Consider the following 21,384-nt stretch of genomic DNA (forward strand, 5'->3'; position numbering starts at 1 on the left):
GGCACCACCCTTAGTGTCTAACTCAGAAGCTAGACTTCCTAAACAGACCTGGTGAGGATGACTTGTTGGCCTCTCTTCTGTAGAGGATGGGGATATCTGATCATGGCCATCCCGTCCTCTCCATCCTTCTGGGTGAGGCATTGCTTCCCATGCCTCACTCCTTCTCTGCAGGATGCTGAGAGCTGGCAGCATCTGCTTTCCCACTGGCTGCATGTTTACCTTGGCATCTGCTGTTCTAACCCCATGCCACAGACTAGAGAGGTTTATCCTGCTCCTGGTTCAGCAGAGAACAACCACACTGCCCAAGCCCCATTTGAAGCCCTTAGGATAGTTGGAAGAGGTGTAGGAGAGGAACTTATGGGGTCTAAGCTGTAGGGGGATTTGGAAGAGTCTGGGGAGCTCTGACTGAACAGCCTGGCCCCTCCAGACTAGTTACGCAGCTCCCATTTTAAAGCCTGTGCTGGTGTGAAGGGAAACGCACATTTATTAAATGCTTTTTATGAGCCGCATTTGGTACTTACTATACACACAATCATTTAATGCACAATCGTTTCATCTTCACCATGTCCCTCTGGAATAGGGTGTTATTGAATCGGCAATATGTTTCTCCCTTCTGTAGAGAACCCTGAGGCTCAGAAGGATTAAGTGACTGGCCCAATGTTACACAGCTAGTGAGGGCTGGATCCAGTCCCTCTCAGGCTCCAAAGCCTGCATCCTTTCCCTTGAATATCAGGCAACATGACACCATGAGGCAACAGATCTCATAGGATCTCTCTCTGCCCCATTCCCTAGGCCCATCCCTGAAAGTGGCTTAGTTCCCCTAAATATTTCTGATACCTTGTCACTGAGACTCCTAAAAGGACTCTAAAAGGGCCCAGTTCATGTAGGTCAACAGGAAGGGAATTTGAAAAGTCTGATCATGGCCGGGCGCGGTGGCTCAAGCCTGTAATCCCATCACTTGGGAGGCCGAGACGGGCGGATCACGAGGTCAGGAGATCGAGACCCATAAACTGGCTAACACGGTGAAACCTGTCTCTACTAAAAATACAAAAACTACCGCCGGGCGAGGTGGCGGGCGCCTGTAGTCCCAGAAGCTGGAGGCTGAGACCAGGAGAATGGCGTAAACCGCGAGCGGAGCTTGCATGAGGCTGAGATCTGGCCACTGCACTCCAAGTCCCCGGGCGACAGAGCGAGACTCGCCTCAAAAAAAAAAAAAAAAAAAAGAAAAAAGAAAAGAAAAAGAAAAGTCTGATCATTAAATGGCTTAAATCCCAGGGCCTCCTCCTTGCTTTCTTTCTTTCTTTTTTTTTTTTGAGACAAGGTCTCACTCTGTCATCCAGACTGGCATGCAATGGCGTGGTCTCAGCTCACTACAACCTCTACCTCAAGCAATTCTCATGCCTCAGCCTCCCGAGTAGCTGGGATTATAGGTGCACACCACCACGCCCAGCCAATTTTTTGGTATTTTTTGGTAGAGACTAAGTTTCACCATGTTGGCCAGGCTCATCTTGAACTCCCTGACCTCAGGTGATCCACCCACCTCAGCCTCCCACAGTGCTAGGATTACAGGCGTGAGCCACCATGCCTGGCTGAATCTCTCCCTTTCATCAGTAAAACACCAGCACCCAGGCCCCCTCACCACCTTTTGTTTTCACAGTTCCAAGCATCATGAATGTTCCCATGCTCTTGGAATTTTATGACTCCACACAGCAGATATTTCCTCCTTTAGAGCCAGTGGCTTCCCTGCCCCTCCCTCCATCTGTTGAGGGAATGTGTGAGTGAATGGAGACTACCATAGCTCAAAGCCACAAGAGGAGGGGCCTTAAGAAAGCCATCCTTTCACCCCTTGGCTTTTTTACCCCCATCTCAAAGGTTCCTAGACAGGTATGTGACAGTCTTTTTAAAATCATAAGCATATACAGTGGCTTTGTTCTATTCTAGTCTTTACTGGTGACCTATGTCCCCATGTGGAAGACAAATAGAGTCAGGAAGTTCTTCCTTTATAATTAACTCAAGTCCCTCATTTCCGTCTATTTCCTCTTGTTCTTATTGCAGAGAAGATGGAATAAATCCCCTTCAGTCTTTCCTCTTAGCTAAATGTTCACAGCTTCTTTCAGTTGCACTCGAGTTAACTTTGTTCTTTATCATCACCCCTCTCACTTTCTCCATATGCATCCTCAAGGCTGAAATCCAAACAGGATCTAGGACTGTTTTGCTTGGGTTCCAGCTCTTTGGAATGGAGCCTATGGCTTACTTTGACCCAATATGGGAAACCTCACCAGGCTTAGCCATGGTTGGAGAAAAGAATGGAAAAAGGACTGATCTGACCCTTCCCTACAGAATGTGAGATCTGTTGAGTTGTTGGGGTTTAGCCAACACTCAGGGCAAAGGTTTTACTAATCCTCCTTTGTATCTCTACCTAAACATTTCTGATGCCTTCTCACTGAGACACCTAAAAGTACTTTAAAGGGTTGAAATGTATAGTGCCTTGAGCAAATCCATAGAGACAGAGAGTAGATTTATGCTTGCCAGAGGCTGGAGGCAAGGGAGATGGAGGCTGATGGCTAATGGTGTGTGATTTCTTTTTGGAGTGTGAAAATGTTCTGGAAATAGATAGTGGTGATAGTTGCGTGACCTTGTGAATATAAGAACCACTGAATTGTCTACTTTAAAAGGGTGATGGTAATGTGAATTACATCTCAATTTTCAAAAGCTCAAGTTTATGTTTGTACCAATAAGTTTTTTTTGTTGGTTGTCTTTGAACTCAGCACATCAATAAGTTTGGGGTTTTTGTTTTGTTTTGTTTTGACAGGGTCTCACTCTGTCACCCAATCTGGAGTGCAGTAGTGTGACCTCAGCTTACTGTAACCTCCACCTCCCAGGTTCACGTGATTTTTCTGCCTCAGCCTCCCGAGTAGCTGGGATTACAGGCATGCGCCACCATGCCTGGCTAATTTTTCCATTTTTGGTAGAGACAGGGTTTTGCCATGTTGGCCAGGCTGGTCTCGAACTCCTGACCTCAAGTGATCCACCTGCCTCAGCCTCCCCAAGTGCTGGGATTACAGGCTTCAGCCACCACGCCTAGCCTAATGAGTTTTGTTTAAAGCTGTATAATAGAAACATTCTAACAGTAACAAAGTATATAGAGTCTTGAAGTTTATGAAGCACTTGGTAAACAATATCTAACTTCTTCTTTTTTTTTTTTTTTTTTTTTTTTTTTTTTGAGATGGAGTCTTTCTGTGTCTTACAGGCTGGAGTGCAGTGGCGCCATCTCGACGACCTTTGCCTCCTAGGTTCAAGTGATTCTCCTGTCTCAGCCTCCCACGTAGCTGGGATTACAGGCATGCATCACCACACCCAGCTAATTTTTGTATTTTTAGTAGAGTCGAGGTTTCGCCATATTGGCTAGGCTGGTCTCGAACTCCTGACCTCAAGTGATCTGCCCTCCTCGGCCTCCCAAAGCACTAGGATTACAAGCGTGAGCCACCACGGCCAGCCCTAACTTATCTCTTATACAGATCTGGTGTGAGTGAGAGCTATTTTGTTGTGCCTGTTTTACCGACTAGAAAATTGTGGCTCAGAGAGGTTAATGAGCTTCAAGGTAGTAACATAGCTAGTATATAGCACAACCAGGACTTGTACCCTGGCAATATGACTCTTTGAAACTTGTGCAGGTAACACTGTGTATGAGTGGTAAGTTGAGGAAGCAAGTGCCAGGTGCTTTAAGAGAGGTGGATTCACAGAAAATTGTAACTGGAAAGTCTCATGGGGAGCTTCAGTCCCATCTCTCCATTTTGATGGAGACATCAAATTGCAAAGTGGGGAAGCCTTGCCTTTTGGCATAATAGAGAAAGAGGGAGACCAAAGTCACCAAAGAAAGAGGTTTGAAGAACCAAGTAGGTTAGAGTCAACCTTTTCATCTCTCTCCTCCAGGCTCCTGAAAAGGCCAAAGAGGGGAGGTAGGGACTTTTTATTCTGTGCTTCATTTACCTCACTTACTGTTCTCAGCAACCCTAGGAAATGACCATGGTTTCTACTTACAGATGAAAAAGATGGAGCAGCTCAGAGGTTAACTAACTCTTTCAGGGTCAAGTGGCTAATAAGTTGAAGTTGTAAAGCCAGGACTTGAACCTGAATCTTCTGATGCCAAGACTAGATCCTCTTAACCTGTGCAGATATGCAAGGGGTCACCTAGTTCCCAGGTGTTAGCTGGTGAGGCAGGTGGGCGTCTGCTTCCCCGATCTCTCTGCACCTCCTGAGGGATATGCTCGGTGGCTAATGGTTGATCTTCCTAGAGAGAGAAGGGGGCCGAAGTTTGAGAGGCTCTGCTCCTCTGCTGGACCCTTCATGTAGGGAGAAGCCTGTTCAAGTGAATAGGACTCCAAGGTGAGAACCTGTATCTGTCACCGGGGGAAGAAACTCACACGTTTGCTCTGTTGCTGTCTCCCGCTTCAATCCAGAGTATTCATTTTTCAGTGGTTCTCCTACTTTTAAAAGGAGTTTCTGCCTTCCAGACTTGCAAAGGGGCCCAAAATCCGTGGTTTTGGCTACTAAACAGGAAACTCAAAGCCCTTTCCATTCCTTTGAGCTGGCTGGAAGGGCTGGGCCTGGAACTATTACGTTACTTTAAAGGACAGAAGAAAAGTTTTGTGCGGCTTAAAAAACAAAACAAAAACCCTTTCCTGGAGGCCTGCACACCAGCCTTGGTTGATACACAACATGGAAAAGAGCTGCCTTGTTGCCTGGCAGTAATGACAGCAAACAAATGTGTCTGACAGTCTGTTTGGCATCTCCTGGTCTGAAATTCTGTTTGCTTTATTCTAATTGCTTCCTTAACTTCCTTTCTGTCTCCCCACCTTCGGTACCACCCTCACTCCAGGGAGTGCCAGGCCGTGCCAGGCAGGGCTGGGCCCCACAGGATCCAGTAACCCAGCTGGGGCTATTCTTGTCTGTGTCTATCTGCAAGAAGCTTGTTGTTCTCCATGGCTGTTTTTCTCATCATAATTGTTGACTTGGCAGGGGCCCCAGAATGGAACCCATGATGGAAAAGGCTTCCAGAGCTCTGCCTCAAAAAACACAGCTGATCCCGAGTGCCAGGCTGAGGAAACAGAGGTTCATAGATAGTGCTCCTCACGGGAACCTGAGTGGCTGTGGCCACCAGGACAGCCCTGAGAGGGGGTTCAGTACCCTTTGTACGTGTGGGCCTCTCCCAGCAGACTCTCTCAAACCAGGCCTGGAGGAAGCATTGGAGGTGCCTCGGGGCCTGGCTGGCATTTCTCTGCTCTGCCACGTGCCCCCCCCACCCCAACTCTCTCTAGGAATTCTAATCTGTGTCAGGCCAGAGAAAGTGACTCTTAGGACCAGCCTGGAAGCAGACAGGAACCCCCAGAACATTGGCCTTCACACTTTTAAAATGGCATACCCCTATCAGTAAAATGTTTGAGCATAAACTCCTAATATGTATATACTTATTTATAAATTACATATGTGTGCTGCCATGTAATATGTACATTGTAAGCATACAGTTTTTAATGAACATTTATATAATTTAAATGGATGAAAGAAAATAATTATAAAATTGTTTTAAATTTTATTGAAGGTATATGTGATTGGATATACTCCTTTAAAAAAATCTTGGTTGATCACTTTCTGATACAGTAATTCAAAAGACCTATTCTAATGAGAGGGTTGTTCTTGAAAACTCTCAAGAAAAGTGGTTTTTTGATTTTGGTTTTGGGTTTTTTCTGTAAAGATGAGGTCTCACTGTGTTGACCAATTGGTCTCAAACTTCTGACCTCAAGTGGCCCTCCTGCCTCGGCCTCCCATACTGCTGGGATTATAGGCATGAGCTATCACACCTAGCACTGAAAAGTATTCTTACGATATTTCAGAATTATCCTCACAAACATAATTTTAAAAAAAGAATTAAAAAATATGAAAATGAACAAAGGTTCAAACCCCTCTGAAACTCTTTGTGTGGAATAGTTTTAAATCAATTAGGGAATTGCTTACAATTCCTAATTGTACAGATATAGGAATAGAGTGTACAGGCATAGATTTTAGAAATGACTTATTATTTTACAAATTTATTAATTAAAAAAATTTTTAATTTACATACAGTAAAATTCACTCTTTGAATATGAGTCATATGAGTTTTAACATAGATAAGTCTTAGGACCTGGGCGTCTTACAGTCTATTTAGTTTTACAGTCTTATAAATATATAGTCTAATAGTGATTATAAGACTTTCTTTTCTTATAGGGCCTAAGAGTACGGTTCTTCTGTTACCAAGATAACAGATCAATTCCATCTCTCTCACTAACTTTTATAGTTAAACATTCTTTTTACCAATCTTCCTAGCGTAATGTGTTTCAAATTCATCCATGTTGCTCTGTATATCAATAGTTTGTTCCTCTTTGTTGCAGAATAGTATTATATGGATATACCAGTCTACTTATCCAGTCACCATTTGAGACATTTAGGTTGTTTCCAGTTTGGGGCGATTATGAATTAAGCTGTTAAAAACACTCTCATACAGGTTTTTGTGTGAACATAGGCTTTCGTTTCACTTGGGTAAGTGAAATTGCCAGACTCATTTCCAAAGTTGCTGTACTGTCTTGCAATGTTTGAGAGTTCCAGTTGCTACATATTCATGCCAACACTTGGTTTTGTCAGTTAAAGAAAAAATATTTAACCATTTTAATGTGGACTGATTCTGATGAAGTTCAGTTTATCAGTTGTTTTCTCTTTTATAGATTGTGTTTCTGGTGTATCTAAGAACTCTCTTCTAACACAAGGTCACAAAGATTTTCTTCTGAATATCTGCATTTCAAATTAATTTTGTACAAGCATATCATTTTTTAGCCACAAAATAATATAAGGTAAAATATTGACAGAAGCCAGTTCTCTCTATAGCGCAAGGTTCAGGTACTTTACCATAAATGAACCCCTTTGTAGTACTCTATCTTATATGCAAAACATTGCAACGATCCTGTTATTTAAAGATCTTGTTTTTCAAAAAAATAAGATTAGCCTTATTCACAGAAACAGTGGTGTTCACTGTACGCTGAAAGCAGAGGCAGAAGAAGAACACCTTTGTCACCTCTGACCCCCACAGTGGAGCCCCTTCCTTCCAGATACCTATACATACAGGACACATGCCAGTCCAGGGAAGGCCTGGTGGCAATCCATGTATTGTAACCGTTTAGCAAAACTTAGTTGTTAAAGATAAAATATATAAAATGAGCTAGTGTTTCCTTGCTGCCCTGGGGAAAAGGGTTGTCTTGCACACCTTGCTGGGATACTGCTGCCCTGGTAAGTCTCACAGTGTTGCCTGTCTCCCTGTATTTCTAATTGTGTCTGGCAGAGAGTCAGTGATCCAGGGGTGAGAAAGAAGTGAATGCATTATTCAAAGCCTTTCTCTGTCATTAATGGTGAAGCTCTGTTGCTTCCTGTTACTTTCCTGTCTGCTTTCTTCTGGAATTTGTTTCCCAATAGCCACCTTCTTCTAAGCTCTGAACTTGAAGGTCTTAGCAAATGTTTCTTAGAGGATGACATTTCAAATTACCTGTAACTTAGGACCATGGAATAATAGAATATAATTTTGAAGCTAGAAGGGGATTTGACAGGCAGCTAGTTCAAATCTCTTATTAAAACCAAACCAAAAAGAAATGAACTGTGATATCCATAAAATAGAATACTACTCAGCAGCATAAAGGGAATAAATTGTTCATATGTTCAACATGGATGAATCCTAAAAGAATTGTGATGGCCGGGCGCAGTGGCTCAAGCCTGTAATCCCAGCACTTTGCGAGGCCGAGACGGGTGGATCACGAGGTCAGGAGATCGAGACCATCCTGGCTAACATAGTGAAACCCCGTCTCTACTAAAAAATACAAAAAACTAGCGGGGCGAAGTGGCGGGCACCTGTAGTCCCAGCTACTCGGGAGGCTGAGGCAGGAGAATGGCATAAACCCAGGAGGCAGAGCTTGCAGTGAGCTGAGATCCGGCCACTGCACTCCAGCCTGGGCGACAGAGTAAGACTCTGTCTCAAAAAAAAAAAAAAAAAAAAAAAAAAAAAAAAAAAGAATTGTGCTGAGTGAAAAAAGTCAAACACATATACACTGTAAATGAAAATACATTTCATTTATTTTAAAAAATTCTAGACTGGTTGTGGTGACTCACATCTGTAATCCCAGCACTTTGGGAGGCCAAGGCAGGCAGATTGGGTGGATCGGTTGAGCTCAGGAGACCAGCTTGGGCAACATGGCAAGATTCCATCTCTACAAAAATTCCAAAATTAGCCAGGCACGGTGGTGCACCCCTGTAGTCCCAGCTATTCGGGAGGTTGAGGCAGAAGAATCACTTGAGCCCAGGAGATCAAGGCTGCAGTGAGCTATGATCGTGCCTCTACACTCCATCCTGGGTGACAGAGTGAGACCTTGTCTCAAAAAAAGATTCCAGAAAATATAAATTATAGTGACAGAAAGCTGTAATCACCTATGAATCTATAAGTGGTAAGAGGATTCAGAGGGGAGGATTCAGAGGGATATGAGGAGATGTTTGGGTGTGATGAGCAGTTTAATCTTGATTGTGGTGATAGCGGTATACTTCAAATATAGTTCAGTAAAGTTGTTTATAGAAAACGAAAGAAACTAGAGACAATTTAATTGACTCAGAATATGTAATAAATGACTACTGTGTGCCAGATGCACATGCTTACGTGTCGGGCATTCAGAGAGAGATTGTAGACATGGCGCACGCCTTCAGGGAGCTCACAGTCTACTGAGGGAGTGAGATAAATAAACAGATGATTTCAATCCAGGATGCTAGTGCTAAGACAAAGGAAAACAGGCTAGGTGCGGTGGCTCACGCCTGTAATCCCAACACTTTGGAAAGTTGAGGCAGGTGGATTGCTTGAGCCTAGGAGTTCAAGACCAACCTGGGTAACATGACAAGACCCTGTCTCCATAATTTTTTTTTTTAATAGCTGGTTATGGTGGTATGCACCTTTGGTCCCAGTTACTCAGGAGGCTCAGGCAGGAGGATCGCTTGAGCCCAGAAGGTGGAGGCTGCAGTGAGTCACAGTCACACCACTGCACTGCAGCCTGGGTGACAGAGTGAGACTATCTTGGGGGGGATAAAAAGGAAAGAAAGAAAAAGGAAACGCAGGGAACGTGAAGAGTCCAGAACATGGGTGTCATTGGGTGCCACCCATGACAGGACACCCATGAGGCAGGACAATCACTTGAACTCAGGAGATGGAGGTGCAGTGAGCCGAGATCGCGCCACTGCATTCTGGTCTGGGTGACAGAGCAAGACTCCATCTCAAAAAAAAAAAAAAAAAAAAAAAAAAAAAAAAAAAAAAAAAAAAGAATTTTGTCTTTCACACTGGCCGGCAGCACTGATCTCTGACGTCCTGCACATCTGACAAAAATGGTTGTCTCGCGTGCTAATCTGAGTCCTGTCTGGTGCTCACCTACCCTCTGGTCATCTGTTAGCCACTCACCTCCTTGTTTGTTGGTTGCTTTTCAGGGCAGACTAAGATATTAAATTCAGGACACCGTTGTTAGGCCACATTAAAAATGCAGGCAGCAGTGCAGAACATGGCTGGCTCATGTCAGGCAGGNACCCATGAGGCAGGGCAATCACTTGAACTCAGGAGATGGAGGTGCAGTGAGCCGAGATCGCGCCACTGCATTCTGGTCTGGGTGACAGAGCAAGACTCCATCTCAAAAAAAAAAAAAAAAAAGAATTTTGTCTTTCACACTGGCCGGCAGCACTGATCTCTGACGTCCTGCACATCTGACAAAATGGTTGTCTCGCGTGCTAATCTGAGTCCTGTCTGGTGCTCACCTACCCTCTGGTCATCTGTTAGCCACTCACCTCCTTGTTTGTTGGTTGCTTTTCAGGGCAGACTAAGATATTAAATTCAGGACACCGTTGTTAGGCCACATTAAAAATGCAGGCAGCAGTGCAGAACATGGCTGGCTCATGTCAGGCAGGCTTCTCAGTGTAACCAGAGAGGGAAAACATGGACAGGGCCTGTGTTAATGAAAGCAGATGTCAGATTGCACGGCAGGCTCTGGCTCCTGTTTCTCCTGTTCCCTGCCTCCCTCCAGCCAGAAGAAAGAAACCCCTGTGTAAAGCTAGAGGTTAAAGTGGAATTGCTGCTTCATGAGCATTTCTGTGATGCTGAGATCGAGTTGCTTACATCTCAAAAGAGCTCCTGTGCTCCCATTTAGGATTGTAAACTGTCATGGCACTTAGAAGCTTCTAGAAGGCATGACAAATGATGAGTGTGAGTTGGATAGTTTATTCTTGGGTTGGGGATTTTTTGCTGCCTTTGTTAGGGCTGGACCAAGAGGCCAAGCAAAAGAGCTTGTGGTGGTTTCCATGCCTGGGCCAGCCTGGGAAAGCTGTGGCCAGCACAGATGGCTAAAATCAAGTGGGACCAGGAACGCCAATGCGGATTAATGATCTCACGTGAATTAATTGTATCAGGCAATGTCAGGAGGGAAGAAGTTTTTAATGACATGGTGGGTTTGGGTTTTTTTTATTTTGTCACCTGGGCTAGTGAAAACAGTCCAGTGGGCCAGATCAAGCTTTGTGGCTCTGTTTATTCTGCCATCTTCTCTGCCCCCATGCCATCTGCCAGCAGCACCATTAACTGGCTCAGTACTCCCTTTTGCTGTGTCAGTCCTGGAAGGTCATGCTTATTGCGATTGGGGTCAGTTTCCCAAACGGGTGGGTGAAATGGATGTCTAACTATCGATTTGTTTTCTTGCATTTCAGTCGTTCCAAGGAAGTCAAGGACGAGCATACCTCTTTAACTCAGTGTGAGTGCCTCTGAATGGTACATTCCTTGTGGGGTGCAGATTCGAGGGCTGGGAAAAAGCAGTCCTTGATGATGATTAAACAATGAACCCTGCCTTCTCTGCCACAGTAAAACTCTGTGGAGCATTACTCTCCACAATTGGTAGTCAGTTACCTTTGGGGAACATTTCTTGCCAACATCTCTGGCTAAAAATAATATATTCACTACACTCCCCTCAGAGGGCACATCAGAGGACTGTAGTCCCACAGGGAAGAAGCTGAGGAGATTCTGAGAGCCTCAACATGGAGGGCTCATAATGAGATCTGAGATATGTCACTGGGGAAGAGAATGGGGTGAATAAGACACCAAAATCTGCCATGGGACCTAAGGAGGAAGGAAGGCCCACTTCGGGCAGATGCATAGTTTCCAGGGCCCTCAGCCATTTCCGGGCACCAGGTTTATCACCTCTTGCTTGGGAAGGGAACTTGAAGCCCACATAAGCCTGATAAACTGTAAAAATGGAAATCTGGCCTGTGGCTTGAGCTGGGCACCCTGTGAAGGAGTAGATCCTATTCAGCACCCAGGGATCACTCATTCCTGTATGAGGACCACACTGTGCTGCCATGTGTGGCATCTTCAGCGTCATTCAGTCCTCAGTAAGCTGTGAGGACCTGTGCCTGTGGCTGTGGACTTCACAGTGTGGCTGTCAGCTTGTCCCCCTAAGTCACAGATTGAAAGTATTTGTTAGAAAAATTAAAATTTTAAGCAAACTCTCAACCATAAAGATTATTTCAGTAGACCCACTCCACTAGAACTTGCAGATCTGAAATTCCTTCCAGCTGAGATAGTTCCCTGTGGCCACCTTTTGGGGATTGGTTTAGACCTGCTCAGCTCAGGGTTGGCTCCCTTTGGGGCAGCCTTGCCCAGTTAATTTTTGCTGGAAGCTCAGCTTGAATGACTGATGTGCGTGTCACTGACTACCCACTCTCTCTTTTTGTGCCTCAACATAGAGTTAATGTGGGCTGTGGGCCTGCAGAAGAGCGAGTGTTGCTAACAGGACTGCATGCAGTCGCAGACATTTACTGTGAAAACTGCAAAACCACTCTGGGCTGGAAATATGTAAGTATAAAAGAGCCTGGTTGGTAGAGGGCTGGAAGGGAATTGCCAAGAGCCTTATGCCAGAAGAACATGTTCTTCTACTGACTTTCCATGGCCTTGTGGGATTGTCTTAGACCAGGATAGTCACCTGTCTACCACATTCATTCTTTCCTTTCTGTTGATATATTTCCCTCCTCCTATTCATTCCTTCACACCTACCCCTGAGACACACACCCCTTTAGATGTAATAAATAATAATAGTAATGGCATATAACCTTTCTCGACAGCTCACTATATGCCAGCCATACATCAGCAGCCTTAGAGGTTAGGTGCTATCTTCACCTCTATTTTATGGATAGGGATACTGAGACTTAAGGAGGTTAACAATATGTCCAAGGCAATCTAGCCATTTAATAGCCACACCAGGGTAGGAATCCATGTAATATTCTTTTATTTTTTATTTCTAAATTTTTCATTCTCAAAGGAGGCGACCAGGTAGTAGTATTCTGACACAGAGCCCATGCTCTTTTTTAAATATTAAACAAATTTATTTTATTTTATTTTATTTTGAGACAGTTTCGCTCTGTCGCCCAGGCTGGAGTGCAGTGGTGTGATCTTGGCTCACTGCAACCTCTGCCTCCCGGATTCAAGCAATTCTCCTGCCTCAGCCTCCCAAGTAGCTGGGATTACAGGCATGCGCCACCACATCTGGCTTATTTTTTGTATTTTTAGTAGAGACAGGATTTCACCATGTTGGCCAGGCTGGTCTCGAACTCCTGACCTCAGGTGATGCACCAGCCTCAGCCTTCCAAAGTGCTGGGATTACAGGTGTGAGCCACCGTGCCTGGCCAACAAATTTATTTTTTAATAAATAGAGATAGGGTCTCACTGTGTTGCTCAGGCTGGCCTCAAACTCCTGAGCTCAAGTAGTCTTCCCAAATTGGCCTCCCAAAGTGCTGAAATTATAGGCATGAGCCACCGTGCCTGATCAAGAACCCATGCTCTGAAGCCACTATACTTTGATGCTCCAATAAATATTCCTAAAACACCTACGTCCCAGGCCCTGAGCAAGTCATTATCGAAAACTGCCTTAATTAACATCCACTGTCAGATGTAGTCATGGCTGGACCTCTCCCAAATGGACAATTATTCTTTCATTGTTTAACTCAGCAAAAAATGTTAAGGTCCCTTTGGGGCCAGGGAAAAGTGAGCAGTCCTTTGCCAGAGTGAGAGGAGAGAAGGGCCAGGATCTGCTTCAACACTGGGGACTGATTGTTCTAACATGCGCTGGGGTCACCATATAACCATAGACACTGCCCCTATAATCCCTCTAGCTAGCGTGAACCATCTAGGCAACCCTCTAAGAACCATCTAGGCAGCTAGAGTGAGGTTCAAATTTGGGCTCCATGACTTATTTGTCTGTGTGTCCTTGGACAAGCTACTTAGCTTCTATGCTAAGTTTCCTCATACTTAGAGTTGGTTTGAGTGTTAAATAGGATCATGCCCATAAAACACTTAGGTCTTCACCTTGCATAGAGCATATGTCAGTGAAAATTTACTTAAATTGTTATTGTTATTATTGTTGGCAGATTTTTTTCAGCCTGCATGTGTACATCCATGCATTGCACACTCCTTTCTATTCTTGCCCTCCCTGTCATTGTGAGGATATTGAAAAGTTGGTCTTCCTGTCTCTGGGAAGGCAATTTAGTCCATGTAAAATGTCTCAAATTCCCTATCCTGTCATATGGCTCATGAACTGCCTCTGGCTTCTGAAGGAGCCTGAAGGAGTTGTCAAACCTGCTGCAGGGTGCTAATGATATGTCAATGTAGGTTCATCCATTGTAACAAATGTTCCAATCTGGTGTGGGATTTTGATAGTGGGGGAATCTGGAGGTGGGTAACGGGTATGTGGGAAATCTCTGTACTTTCTGCTCAGTTTTGCTGTGACCCTAATGCTGCTCTAAAAATAACATCTTTTGGGGAAAAAAAAATATGTTTATACACATATAAAATAATGTGAGCAATAGATGCCAGGCACAGAATTATGATTCCATTGAAATAGTTTGAAAATGTGGAAATCATTAAAAAAAAAAAGAAAACAACAACAACAAAAAAACTGCCCCAGGTGGAATCTGCAGTGGAGCCTGGTAGCACTGCCTTCAGATTCCATTTTCCCCATTCCCTGGAAATCTTCAGGATTACAAACAAAAATGGGGCCAGGCACAATAGCTCAGGCCTATAACCCCAGCAGTTTGGGAGTCTGAGGTGGGTGGATCACCTGAGATCAGGAGTTCGAGACCAGCCTGGCCAACATATAGTAAAACTCCATCTCTACCAAGGCGTGGTGGTGGGTACCTATAATCCCAGCTACTCAGGAGTCTGAGGCAGGAGAATTGCTTGAACCCAGGAGGCGGAGGTTACAGTGAGGCGAGATCATGCCGTTGCACTCCAGCCTGGGCGACAGAGTGAGACTCTGTCCCCCCCACCCAAAAAAAAACCTAGACCGTGTGTTGTGTGGTGCCAAGATGGGTTAGCCACAGCTTCCTATGGTCGGCTTGGTTGTTCCTGTGGGAGAATCTGGACTTGGCCATTCTGTTCCCTCTGTACAGTCACAGGCCCCCTCTGGGTGATCTGGGGTGGGGGACACGGTTCTGCTCGTGATTATCCAGAAATGTTCTTCATTGCTTCTTGGCCTTTTGGCTAAGATCAAGTGCAGAAAAGTTCTCCCCTTCCCGTGTTTCCCAGCCTCTTGGCTGTCTCACTGCCCTGAAGATTGCTGGATTGAAGATACACGACGAGCCTGAGTTGGTTGGTTTTGTTCCATGCTTGAGGTTCAGATAAAACGATTCATCCTTTTGACAAAAGTTTATCAAAAGCCTTTGACTAAACACCAAAAAAATGGACAAGATCCAGTGCCTGCCCTCAAAGTGCTGACAGTCATGATGACAGCTCAGGAGGAAAACCAACGTGAAAACAGATCAAACAGCCTGACAAGCACTGGGATGTGCACAGCACAGCAGGGACCCCAAATATGCATCCGTCACCTCCTATGTGCAAGTCCAGGGCACCTTCCTTTTTTTTTTGTTTTTTTTTTAAGATGGAGTCTCGCTCTGTCACCCAGGCTGGAGTGCAATGGTGTAGATCTCAGCTCACTTGCAACCTCCACCTCCCGGGTTCAAGCAGGACCTGCCTCAGCCCCCAGAGTAGCTGGGATTACAGGCCTGTGCCGCCATGCCTGGCTAATTTTTTGGTATTTTTAGTAGAGACAGGGTTTCACCATGTTGGTCAGGCTGGTCTTGAACTCCTGACCTCATGATCCGCCTGCCTCAGCCTTTCAAAGTGCTGGTATTACAGGCATGAGCCACTGCACCCGGCCCTAAATTTTTTGTATTTTTCTTAGACACGTGGGTTCACCATGTTGGTCAGGCTGATCTCAAACTCCTGACCTCAGGTGATCCACCTACCTTGATCTCCCAAAGTTCTGGGATTACAGGCGTGAACCACCCCCTTGTTACCTCTGTGAAGTAGGTGTGAATCTCCCAGTTCTATTTTGTTTTGTTTTATTTTATTTTATTTTATTTTATTTTATTTTATTTATTTTTGAGACAGGCCCCAGGCTGGAGTGCAGTGGTGCAGTCTTGCTCACGGCAGCCTCAACCTCCTGGGCCCAGATGATTCTCCTGCCTCAGCCTCATGAGTAGTTGGGACCACAGGTGCATGACATCACACCCAGCTGATTTTTGATTTTTGTAGAGATGAGGTTTTGTCATGTTCCCCAGGCTGGTCTCAAACTGGCCTCAAGCAATCTTCCTGCCTCATCTCAAAGGGTTAGGATTATGGGTGTGAGCCACCATGCCCAGCCGAATTTTTTTTTCGTCATGGGAAACTCATTTTCTTAGTTTTGCTTTCTCCTCTTTCCCACCCAAACACATTACTGTGGAACAACGGACCTTATTCCCAAAACACATTGCTCTGTCGTGCGTATACACGCATGTGTGCGTGTGTGTGCACAGAGACAGGGAATAATGAAGTGTTAGGGAAATTGCTGCTGTGGTGTGCCTGAGCTCTTGTTCTGAAATTCAAAGCCCCTGAGCCCTAGAACAGAAAATACAGTTGATACAACTGTGACCCAGAACCCCCAACGGTACGCCTCAATTCCTTACTAATTCTGGGGGCTCCGGGAAGGGCTGATGTCCACTGCTTGTGCATATGGAGCTGAGACACAGATGACCAGTGTTCTTCAGAGAATACACCAAGATGTTCTTAACGCGTGTATCTCTGCAAACAAAAGAGAGCCCTATATCCTCTGCCTCTGCAGGACTTCTTTCGGTGGGAAGAAGCACTGGGAGAGCCCACAGTGCTGTGGGTTTAGAAAAGTCATCTGCCAGGTGGTTAGTATGACATTCTCCCCCTGGGGGGCTGGCAGTTGGTGGGGGCTTGAGGGCTGCCAGGTTCTCTGGCCTGGAGTTTATACAGCTCCTGTCTCCACACATCTGACATAGAAGCAGCAAGAAAAACTGATTGAAAAGGAGACCTGTCTGGCCTCTGAGAATTTTGTTCCTCTCCCTGTCATCTCTGAGCCTAACAAGTACAATTTAAAATTAGAACCAGGCTTTCCTGTGTTCTTAGAAACTAGCAGGAATGACACAGAAACTTTATGGACCTATCCACAGGGCAAACTTCCGTTAGCACCAGAAACCAAGATTTATATATATATATGTAAATGTACTAATTCATTCAGCAATTATGTATTGAAATTCTGTTATGTGCCAGGCAGTCTTCTAAGGCTACAGCCATGAACTAAATATGAAAGTCTATGCACTCCATGAAGTTTATATTGTAGTCATGGGAGACAGAGGATAAACAAAATAGAAATGCAAATTATAATGTATGTTCAGAAGTGAGAAGTACAGCGGAGAAAACTAAAGCAAGGGTTGGGGCAGAAGGCAGAAAGGGAGTACGGAGTGGAAGTTGGATTTTAAGTAGGGTAGCTGGGGAAGACCTACTGAGGGAGTGACATTGCAAAGACTTAAATGAGTGAAGCTCCTGGAAAATTCTGTTGTAATATTGTGAAAGTCCTAGTGTTGCCTCAGTTCTGCAGCTAAGCGAGGGGGACATAAAGTGCTTGAGGGGTAGGAATCATCTCACTGAAGGTGAAGCTGGGACCAGACCATGGTGACGCTGGTACCTGTCATCCGCCGCTGCTTTTCTGCTACGAAAGTCATTTCCTCGGCCAGGTGCAGTGGCTCATGCCTGTAATCCCAGCAGGATGAGGGAGGCCAAGGTGGGTGGATCACCTGAGCTCAGGAGTTAGAGACCAGCCTGGCCAACATGGTGAAACCCCCTCTTTACTGAAAATACAAACATTAGCCAGGCATGGTGGCGGGTGCCTGTTACCCTATCTGCTCGGGAGGCTGAGGCAAGAGAATCGCTCAAACCTGGGAGGTGGAGGTTGCAGTGAGCTGAGATTGTGTCATTGCACTCCAGCCTGGGTGACAGAGTGAGACTCCGCCTCAAAAAAAAAAAATATTTTCTTGTCTTCGGTTGTTCAGTATCTCTTCTCTTCCTCTATTTCCTAGGAACATGCTTTTGAAAGCAGCCAGAAATATAAAGAAGGCAAATACATCATTGAGCTAGCACACATGATCAAGGACAATGGCTGGGACTGATTGGACAGCATCTACCCAACCCAGTGTCCACGTGAACGCCATTCAACCGAACATTCTTCCCAAGCGTGAGAGAGTGACTGACACTTGGTTCCATCCATTTAGGGGCCTTGCCATCTGGGGCATCCTCCCACCCTGACGCCATCTTTCTGGTGACCGGCCTCTAAATTGCTGTCTCTCTGTCTCTTTGCTTTGTATCTGTTTGTGAGTTGATCCTGGCTTCTCTCTCTGTTCTAGTTTTGGCTGAAAACAAAACAACAAAAGGAACAGATCCTTGACCGCATGGGCGGCAGCCCACCTTGGTAAGGGCCCCAGGGCCCGTGCGAGAGCTGCCTGATGGCCTCTTGTCAGGCGAGCAGTGGCATGGGGGCGTGAGGAAGAGGGAAAGGGGAAACTCTTAAGGGTCCTGGCGCGGGGAAGGGGTGGAAGGGTGGAGGTAGGAACAAAATTGCGCTGCTCCTGGAGACCTGATAACTTAGGCTTGAAATAATTGACTTGACTAAAAGGACAAAGAGAAAAAAAAAATACCTCATGACTGCATTCTCTCTGACCAGAAGCTTCTGTTCCTGACACCAAATGTGCCAGGTTAGCAAATGAGCACAAAGATGTGGCCCTGATTCTAGTTGGCGGGGCAAGGGCCTGGTTCTCCTGGGCTGAGTGGGGGAGTGTTCTGGCAGCAGTGAGTGACTGGGGCAGTGGCCAGGTGGGTGCGATGACTCTGATGCCTCGCTCAGTCTCTGGGCAATCATCATCTTTGCCTCTTTAGGCACCATAGATAAGGTGTGAGGGGACTGTCATTTGCAATGGGCTTAACATCCAAATATCCCAAAGGCTTTGACCAGCAACCAAGTAAAATCAGTAATTGAGGAGAGCAGGGCACAAAGGGGCTGCAGTTTGGGAGCGCTGAAGAAATGGCTCAGATATTGAGCCAGAGAAATAAAAAGTAGGATCAATTAGCAATTCTTACTGCCCTTCCTTCTGACCCCTCATAAGAGGAGTGTGGTAAGGGAGGGGACTGGGTAGGGGTAATCCCTGGAGGGGTTTAGATTGGAACCAGTTCAGGTTTGGTCCATCTTTCCTCCTTGGTTTTACAGTGGCTTCCGTGGGATCAACAATTTCTTGTTCATAGAGTTTTGGGTGTTTTTCTCCAGTCCTGTTGCTGTAGACTGTAGAAAGCATGGGCCCCAGGCTCTGAGCTTAGTAATAACCTGGCTGGTAGATTCCTCATGCCCCTAATTGGCCCCACTTAGGTCTGAATGTCTTGCATGGAGAGAAATCTGCTGTCAGTGTGGTCCAGCAGCAGGGAGGAGTTCTGCCCAAATTCCGATATTACCCTTTCCCCACATCCAAACATCCTTCGATTAGGGAAGTGGAGAGCATCCCTGTAAGGCCCATAAGAGAAAGAGGAGTTTGTTACATTTAATTAACACTGTGAAGTCTGTTCTACAGCAATTCAGCCAGTCCACAGTATATGACTGAAACTCATTTAACTGGGTTCATTTTATTTCTTAGACTGAATATATTATTGTGCGTGTTAGGTAATTCTCAGCATCTCCTTCTCCAAGTAGGCCGACCCTCTCGGAAAATTCACCCTAAAAGTCTCACAAAAGAATGAGTTGATGGGATACTCTGTAAAGCAATGAACTGAGATGAAAGCAGCCAACAGCCCAGGAGCTTTTCAGAATCAAATCTGCAGCAGAACCAATTTCTGTTGGGAGCGCGTCCTTGGTGGAAATGCTTTTTTGTGTGTCTCCACGCACTGATGGTGGAATGGGAGCCCCAAGACAGGTGTGGGCTTGCCCTGCCAGGGGCAGGTGGCAGGACTGACAGAAACCGGGATAGCTCCAGGATTCTCAGGAGAGAGCCCCTGTAAGACAAATGGATTCTTAGAAATTGACTTTTGTTCCCCAAGGCCTCTTGTCCAGATCTTCCCAGTGCTTTCACAGCCCTGGGAGATCAAGTTGTTCTTCCCACTTTACTGCAAGGTAGACTGAGGTTCAGAAGAAATATTGAATTCTGCTCCCAGAAGAACAGTTTGTCTGGCTCACAGGCCCAAGTTCTCAATGAAATGGTTTTTCAACTTTCACATTCCTAAGCCGGCTTCCCGGCACAGAAGCCATGGATTTCCCCTCTCTCCCTTCCCCTACTCAGGGAAAGTCTTCCTTTATGGATTTTCCTTAGACCCTTTCCTCAGGGATTGTCCTGGCTATTTACTGATAGTCTTTCCCATAGGAAGAAAATGGGGGTTAAACATGGGGTAGGTGTTTTGTCTTTCAAACTGAAAATGGAATGTGGTGACATCAGCTAGACATGGGGTGCCCTCAAGTTTCCAGGGGGGCAGAGAAGAAGACCAGTGTGCCACTGTTCTTCCTTGGGGATGAGGCCTTTGACTGTTGCATGGATCAGAGCAGGCTCCAGTCAGACCCTGGTTCTGAGTGTTTTTTTTTTTTTCAGTGACTATCCAGTGAGCCTCCAGTGGGTGTAAGGCGCCATACTTGCTGTGAGAGAGCTGAGTAGAGTGTTGGTTTTTCCATAACTACAGGGGAAAAAAACTCATTAGGCTTTCCCTTTGTGTCAGTGAAACCAAAAGTGCTTCTTACAACATTCGCTCTGTTCATGGGTTGTCTGTCTAACACTGAGCAGCCTTGGAGAGGCCACAGCTGAGCTCTGGAGATGCTAAATTAACTCATGGCCTCAGTCAGTTCATTCTTTAATTTCCTCACCAAATTATTGACTTAGAGCATAACCAAAGACCTCATTCATTCACCCCAGGTGGGTTGGGGGAATTGGAGTTTGTTGGTCAAGTTTGGGGGCGGGGTGTGGGGAGTAGAGACAGAGTAAGGAGACTTGAGAAAGGGAAAGGCATGAAGTTCTATACCTCAGCCAGCAGCTGCCTTCGTTTGGAACTGAAGTCCAGCCAGCAGACTCTCTAGCTCCATCTCCCCTGTGCCACCCTAGGTCATATGACCTTGGCCACCCTGGAGTAGACCCAGACCCCTCGGGACCTGGGACATTAGTCTCAGGCTGCTGATGGATTGATTTGACATGAATCAAATACAGCCAAACTCGATACCCACAAGCTGTCAGCTGGACCTGACTGAGTGTTCTTCCTGAGTTCACGAGGATAGGCTAGAGTGCATTTTTACTGGTGGATCAGTGTGTGCAAAAGAGATGACCCTTTATAAAGAGATTTTCAAGTGGATATATATAAAAGAAACAGTTGCTTGTAAAATATACTTTTGTAAATAATATTTAATTTTTTAAATAATATATTTGGTGCTGTTTTCTCAGATCCCCTGAGAGCACTTTTGATTTTCATTTTAAATTCTATGGTTTCCTTTGCATTTCATGAAGTATATTTTAAGGGAAACAGTGATCACCAATACACGTTTTCGGTTTTTTTTTTTAAGGTCTCTATCACTTTAATCTGGATCAAGGCTTTAAAGCAATGCCTCTCTGCATTTTTTCCCCAGTGGAACAGACTCTGCAGTACATTAATCAGGTTGAGAATTGAAATATTTTCTTGCATCAGTATTGACTAGAAAAGAAAATAAATAAAACCAAGTTAATTTAGTAGTAACAACTTACAGTGATTCTTCCTGTTGGAAGAATTTCCAACAAATCAGAATCACGTTTTTGGTTGTGCGTGTGTGCACGCGCGTGTGTGTAAAAAGCACTTTCAATTGTGCCTCCTGTTTTCTCGAGTGGGGACACTGTAACTACAGTTTACACTTTGGGCGCATACAGTTTTTCTCTTTTTGTTTTCCTGAGCATGGAGCTGTTGCAGGTTTGCTCCTTTTTCTT

At 45.2% G+C, this 21,384-nt stretch overlaps 1 protein-coding gene across 4 annotated transcripts in view; it reads left to right on the forward strand.

The window, feature by feature from the left end:
- YPEL2 (yippee like 2) overlaps positions 1–20,927 on the forward strand; it is a 66,805-nt gene extending 45,878 nt beyond the window's left edge. For all 4 annotated transcript variants that reach the window (XM_017861609.1, XM_017861607.1, XM_017861606.1 and 1 more), the window contains exons 3-5: positions 10,795–10,838; positions 11,827–11,935; positions 17,494–20,927. In XM_017861609.1, coding sequence (XP_017717098.1) covers positions 10,795–10,838; positions 11,827–11,935; positions 17,494–17,583 — 243 coding nt within the window. In that variant the 3' untranslated portion in view covers positions 17,584–20,927. The remainder of the gene's footprint in view (positions 1–10,794; positions 10,839–11,826; positions 11,936–17,493) is intronic.
- Positions 20,928–21,384: the final 457 nt, after the last annotated feature.

The sequence above is a fragment of the Rhinopithecus bieti genome, unplaced genomic scaffold (assembly GCF_001698545.2).
Source record: "Rhinopithecus bieti isolate Rb0 unplaced genomic scaffold, ASM169854v2 scaffold_57210, whole genome shotgun sequence".
Classification (NCBI taxonomy): Eukaryota; Metazoa; Chordata; class Mammalia; order Primates; family Cercopithecidae; genus Rhinopithecus; species Rhinopithecus bieti.